The sequence below is a fragment of the Aptenodytes forsteri genome, unplaced genomic scaffold, assembly GCF_000699145.1.
Source record: "Aptenodytes forsteri isolate BGI_AS27 unplaced genomic scaffold, ASM69914v1 Scaffold55, whole genome shotgun sequence".
Taxonomy (NCBI): Eukaryota; Metazoa; Chordata; class Aves; order Sphenisciformes; family Spheniscidae; genus Aptenodytes; species Aptenodytes forsteri.
This window is the reverse complement of record NW_008796063.1, coordinates 8395771-8402282: the sequence shown is the minus strand read 5'-3', so window position 1 is coordinate 8402282 and position 6512 is coordinate 8395771. Positions and strand designations below refer to the sequence as shown.

At 51.7% G+C, this 6512-nt stretch overlaps 1 protein-coding gene across 2 annotated transcripts in view; it reads left to right on the top strand.

Moving 5' to 3' along the window:
* Positions 1-1844, top strand: part of ACTB (actin beta) — a 3590-nt gene extending 1746 nt beyond the window's left edge. The window contains exons 4-6 of one of the 2 annotated variants that reach the window (XM_009286412.1): positions 26-222; positions 547-728; positions 1096-1844. In XM_009286412.1, coding sequence (XP_009284687.1) covers positions 26-222; positions 547-728; positions 1096-1239 — 523 coding nt within the window. In that variant the 3' untranslated portion in view covers positions 1240-1844. The remainder of the gene's footprint in view (positions 1-25; positions 223-546; positions 729-1095) is intronic. The other variant, XM_009286413.1, reaches the window with a different exon arrangement.
* Positions 1845-6512: the final 4668 nt, after the last annotated feature.

Genomic DNA, 6512 nt, shown 5'->3' with positions numbered 1-6512 from the left:
CAGAGAGAGGCTAAAACTTTACCAACACAGCCGAGAGAGAAATTGTGCGTGACATCAAGGAGAAGCTGTGCTATGTTGCCCTGGATTTTGAGCAGGAGATGGCCACAGCTGCCTCTAGCTCTTCCCTGGAGAAGAGCTATGAACTCCCTGATGGCCAGGTCATCACCATTGGCAATGAGAGGTTCAGGTGCCCTGAGGCCCTGTTCCAGCCATCTTTCTTGGGTAAGTCCAACTCTTCTAGGATACCCTGTGTCCCTCTGTTCCTTTTCTGTAAAGGGTGACCTGGAGACCGTGGCAGCCAGTTACCATGTTATTGCTGGTCCATAGCAAGGTCTGGGCTGTCCCATCGGTTAGCCTCACTTTCCATACAGCCTAAAGCTGTTTGTGTGAGGGGCTTGGGACAGTGGAACAGGAGGTTGAGCCTGTCAGAGCCATGGCTTTGTAGTGCCTTCCCACTGAAGGGGCTGCTAGTCTCTTGGTTGCCCACAGTAGCTCCTCAGCCTGTGTCTGAGCCCTTGCTGACTTGAGGCTGCTTCTTCCTCACAGGTATGGAGTCCTGTGGTATCCATGAAACTACCTTCAACTCCATCATGAAGTGTGATGTGGATATCCGTAAGGATCTGTATGCCAACACAGTGCTGTCTGGTGGTACCACAATGTACCCTGGCATTGCTGACAGGATGCAGAAGGAGATCACAGCCCTGGCACCCAGCACAATGAAAATCAAGGTAGGATGGAGTCGGGGGAACCTCTCGGCACCCCTGTTAATGCTGAAATGCAGAGTGGGTGGGGGGGGTAAGCTAAACTCCGACTAGAAAAGATAGAAACCATACTTCTGTACCTGGTGCAGCCTTAATGGCCTTGCTCTGGACAAGATGGCATCCACCCAACCATATGAATAATGGGATTAGTGTAAATACTGGCTGCAAAGGAGGGAGGTGGGTGTATGAGGTTGTCTTAAGCCTGTTTGGACTTCATGGTATCTTGGCCAAGGCTAGATAAGGGAATTAGGCAGCTCTGTCTTGCAGGGCCATGCGTGGGCAGTGAGTGTAGTACGATACTGTGCATCTGACTGATTCCTCCTCTTCCCTGCAGATCATTGCCCCACCTGAGCGCAAGTACTCTGTCTGGATCGGAGGCTCCATCCTGGCCTCCCTGTCCACCTTCCAGCAGATGTGGATCAGCAAGCAGGAGTATGATGAATCCGGACCCTCCATTGTCCACCGCAAATGCTTCTAAACCGGACTGTTACCAACACCCACACCCTTGTGATGAAACGAAACCCATAAATGCGCATAAAACAAGACGAGATTGGCATGGCTTTATTTGTTTTTTTTTTGGCGCTTGACTCAGGATTAAAAAACTGGAACGGTGAAGGTGTCAGCAGTCTTAAAATGAAACATGTTGGAGCGAACGCCCCCAAAGTTCTACAATGCATCTGAGGACTTTGATTGTACATTTGTTTCTTTTTTTAATAGTCATTCCAAATATTGTTATAATGCATTGTTACAGGAAGTTACTCGCCTCTGTGAAGGCAGCAGCCCAGCTTGGAGGGAGCCGATGCCAGTTACTGGTGTTAGGTTATAATTGCTTGTCTGTAAATTATGTAACCCAACAAGTGTCTTTTTGTATCTTTCCGCCTTAAAAACAAAACACACTTGATCCTTTTTCTCTTCGATTTGTCAAGCAAGCGGGCTGTGTTCCCCAGTGATAGATGTGAATGAAGGCTTTACAGTCCCCCGCAGGGTCTAGGAGAAGTGGTGCCAGTATGTGGGGGAGGGAGGGGCTACCTGTACACTGACTTAAGACCAGTTCAAATAAAAGTGCACACCATAGAGGCTTGACTGGTGTTGATTGTTCATTTTTCTTTCTTCTGTGCCACTTCTTGACAGTTACTACATGTTCTGATCTAGCCTTGCCAAGCTGCACAGGTCAGCTATCTGACTGGGGGTGGATGCTGGTGCTGTGGGCTGTCTGGTGTGCAAGCCAGATGGCTCACGGTGATACGGTGGGAAAGAGCTGAGCCTGCCAAACCTGCAGGTCTCCGAGGCTGCCCTGGGCTGTGGAGCTCTCCAGATACTGCCAGTGTGTGCAATAGGGAGGAGCTGGGCTTAGTGGGCATACAACTGCCTCGTGTGTCTCCTTAGCATTGCAGTATGACTAGCTTTGGCCTGATGAAAGCAAGGTGGGGGGTGGTGGTGCCATAAACATCACACTAAAGCGGCTGGCTTCTCCCTTAGCCAAGGCTCCTTTGACTAGTCTGTGGCCTATGGGGCAGTGTCCTGTCTTGTCCCTGCACCAGGTGCCTGAGCTTGTGTGTCCTGCTGCTGGTTTGCCCTGGGAGGGAGGCCTGGGCTCAGGCTGGGAGACTCGTGCTCTCTGCCAAACTGCTTGCTGGGTGGAGCAGCTTTCAGGAGAGAGCAAGAGAAAGTCTGTGAAGTGGAAAACTGACTTCAGAGAGCTGGGCACTGGGCTGTTACACATGGCTGGGCAGGGGTGGGGCTGGGAAAAGGGTGTGGGGAGAGAGGAAGCTCTTGCATGGTGAGTGATAACTACAGCTACAGGACTCGCTGTGGGCAGTGCAGATACCTGCCTCTAGCCCAGCCTCTGCCAGAAAGCAGGTTTGCATGGCTTCTTGGCTCTGTCCCCATCCTCCGGGCTTCTGAACCTTCTGTGAAGCTTCAGCCTTGTCTGATGGATCAAGTTCTCCAGTTTCACAAAAAGGAGCAGCCACAGCCGGGACCCTCACAAAGCTGTGCTGGGAGCTGAGACCCTGTTGGGCACAGCAAAGCCTGTGAGCCCCAGGAGCTGGAACCACTGCTGTGGAAAGGAGGAGACAGAGAGGACTAAGGCTGCCAGGTCAGGGACCAGGGAGAGTGAAGCCAAGTGACACTCCATATTGCCAACTCAGGCAGACCAGACCTTGGAGCCTCGCTCACGGGCATGCTGGCTTCCCAAGGCTCCTCCAACCTGCCTGTCTTTGAAGAGCTAATGGCTGTGATTGTGTCATGCTCACAGCAGATGAAAGGCAGGGAACAGGCTCCATTGGCTCTTTAATCCTCTGCCTGGCCTGATCCTGCTCCGGCATCATGCTGTATTCAGGGTGGACCTGCCGGTTTCTGCCCTTCATCTCGCCAGCCTCCCTCCCGGCAGCCCCGGGTGCAGTAGGAGCCTGGCAGGGCTGTAGGTGCAGACACTGGGCTGGCCAGACAAGTTACTGGAAGCACCAGTTTGCAACGGGCGAGGTGAAACATGTTGGAGCAAGGCCCAAACTGGGCTTATAACCTGGACTCTTGGGGAAATGGGGTGAGGAGGAGGCAATGGCAGCCCCTGGGGAGGGAGCTGGTGGGAGCGGGGCAGGAGAAAAACCAGGAGGCAAGAACAGATGATGGGAAATGGGGCACCAGTCCATGAGTCTGCTGTCCTGCCGTCAGCCCTCCCTGAAACGGCCACTGATCGCTATGGAAAAATGTGTTGAGACATAACAGAAAAGATGATGGTGGTGGTGAGGGAGAAACCACAGAGCAGCAAAATGCCAGGGGCCAAGAGCAGCTCAGATGGGGAGAGGTGCGGGCACAAGGAGAGGGTGAGTGATGGGCTGGTGCAGAGCCACCAGGTGCAGGGGAACCAGGCTGATTTTCATGCTCCAGAGCACAGCAGGCAAAGCTTTCTATCAGTTAACACTTTGCAGGGTGTTTTTTCTCCTTTCTTCCTATTTCACTTGCTGTTCCAGGCAACCAGCCCCCCCAAAAAAAACGAGGCTGAGCCTTTCACAGCCCTTCATGATGCCTCTCCGGCGTGAGGCCGCAGCACGCACAGCTACTCTGCTGGCTGCTCCAGCACTGCTCGGTTTATTCCTCCTCTGGGCCATTACATGCTGGAGAAAAGAATGTGGTGCCGGGCAGGGAAGCCTGCGAGCATTACTCACTGCTCCCGACTCCTGCGAGCAGGGGGGAGCCTGGGGTGGTTTCCTCTCTGGAACACCAGGCGCTGGAAGAGGGGGGATTTTTTTTTTTTAACCGCAGTTTCTCCATCATCGCGTTTCAGAGAGCTCAGTTCGCCTCTTGCTGTTTCACAGAGGTGGGGAAATGCCAAGGGGCCTGTCACAGGAAGGGCGGTAGAGGAATCGGTTTAGCCGTGTCCTGGCTCTTGAAGCCACCAGCCATGAGCAAGGCTCAAAGGAGATGTCTAGGGAATAATCAGTCCCCTGGCTACTTCCTCCTCCTCTCCAGCACACAAATAGCCAGGGGTTGTGGGGAGACCAGGAGGTTTAAAACAGCCACCCACAGGCCAGGCTGAGCGCATCCCCCCATCTGGCTCAGCCGTAGTGATGTACCAGGATTTCTCAGGCTGCAGAGATGGCAGGATTCAGCCGTAGATCCTTGCAAGCCACCCAGCCCTTTCTCGCCTCCCTTTAGCTGCCCAGGGGGAGCTGGCTCAGCTATAGGGAGCTGAGCAAACACATTTTTACGCCCTTTCTTCCTCCAGAGCTCCCAACTTTCGCTCCTGCTGGAGACAGTCACTGGCACTTCACCTGCAATTAGCTGGTGACCTGGAAAGTCACCTCGCTGAGCTGCTTATGGAATCAAGCTACCGCCAGGAATTAGCGATGTCCTTGGCAAAGGAGACAGTTGCGGCCCTCAGGATTTAGCCCTGAAGAGCCTCATTGTCTCTTAGCTGTGTCAGGGAGTGTTGACCAGAAACGGTCCCTGGCTGGGGGGGGGGTCCCGTTCTCTCATTAGTGAGCGTGTGCTGCTTCAAGAGAGGTGCCAGCTGGCTGCATGCAAAAGTCCCAGGAAATCCCAGAGCATTCAAACAAAACTGGCCTCCTTGCAGAAGTCCCCTCCGAGGGTGCAAAGTGTCAGCTTAAGAAAATGGGCTTTCCGAGGTATCAGTTCAGGGATGGGACTGTGGTTATCAGCTGTGCTTGGGGCAGAAGGAGTCCTGGTCTTTGAAGTTGGTCTTTGCAGAATTGCTGACCTGGGGCCTGCCCTGACTTGTATTATACCCATCTGTAATCTACTTTAGCAGGCCTTACTGTGCTAAATCGTATCAAGTATTGAAAATCACTTACAGCAGTGGAGCTAGCAATTCACCCAAGCTTACCAAGTGCTCTGGCCACTGTAGTCCAGCTGGGCTTTAGTCATGCTGACAAAAAGATGAACTGTCCAGACTGTATCAGTCTTAAGAAGAATCAGAGGAGAGAAATGACCCAAGACTTTCCAGAGGTAAAACCATAAAATCCCCAGGTCAGTCTGGCCTTGAATAGTTAAGACATTTTGTCTTATACAGAGCAAAATACCTTGATACTAGCATTAAATTGTTTGTTTTCCTTCCTGGACTGGGACAGCATGGTATGTGCCTGCCTTCTTTGGGCTAAGAAAACATCTTAGACGATCAAAGTCTGCCCTGAGATGGCCCAGCCCCGAACTGAACCCATCTTCACAGAAAGCTCCCAAGTGCCCACATGGAGAAAAGCATTCCTGAAGCGAGGCGCAGCAGGGAGGGTTTCTTCTCTCACCATCTGGCCACCTCCCAGTGACCATCAAGAGAAATGCCAGAGTTCGATGTAGCTGTTCCGTTTCCTTTCTCTTTTACCGTCCATCTGATGTCCTCCTGCTGCCCCGTATTCAACCTCTATGTCTTATCTACACCGCCACATTACTCATTTATTTGGTGGATCATGAGTCCAAGTGCAGCTCCTCTTACTGCAGGCCTGGTTTCTCCTCAGGAGGTTCTTATACCTATCTCTGTTCCCAGCTCTTATTCAGGGTTGTCAACTGCTGTCTGGTCCATGGACGCCACAGGGCTGGAGGGACCTGTGGCTAGTACTAATGCAGGCTGCTCCAGCCGATCTGGCTCTCTGGGCAGGATTTTTACTCTGCTTACGGTCCCTGCTGATGATTTTATTTACCATTTGCATTGGAAATGCAGGTCTCCTCCACCCTGGTCTCTGCTTTCCCTGATGACTGCAAATATGGTAGGTTGGTATTTTTCCCAGATGTCAAACAAGTCGGTCTTGACTGAAGGGCCTCCGGATTTAATTTGTCATTACCTTCTATTTAAATATAAACACATGACAAACAAAGCAGGTACAGAGTCTCTTACTGAGGCTCTCCCTCATTTAAGGGCTAAGAGGGGTTTTCCTCTTCAACTCCAGAGCCTTCTCACAGGCCTAGAAGCAAAATAGGTAATCAAGACTTGAGGCACTTGCTATTTCTCAGCGAAACCCCCCAGTCTAGCCCTAATCTAATTCATGGCCTTAAATGGCAACAATCAAGTAGGAAGAAATCAGCAACCTATTCATCTTCCTTTGTGGGTCATCTTCAAAACACATTTTCTATGAACAAAATTCCCGAAGCATACATGTAACTGGAAATTCCAGCGCTCCAGTCCTGTCTGTACTTGAGATTTGGGATGAGGAGCTAATAGTAACAGTGCTGAGCCAGCTGCTCCCCTCGGATGTTGCTGTGTGCAGTGGCTGTGCTCACAGCAGCCCTGTATGACTTCTG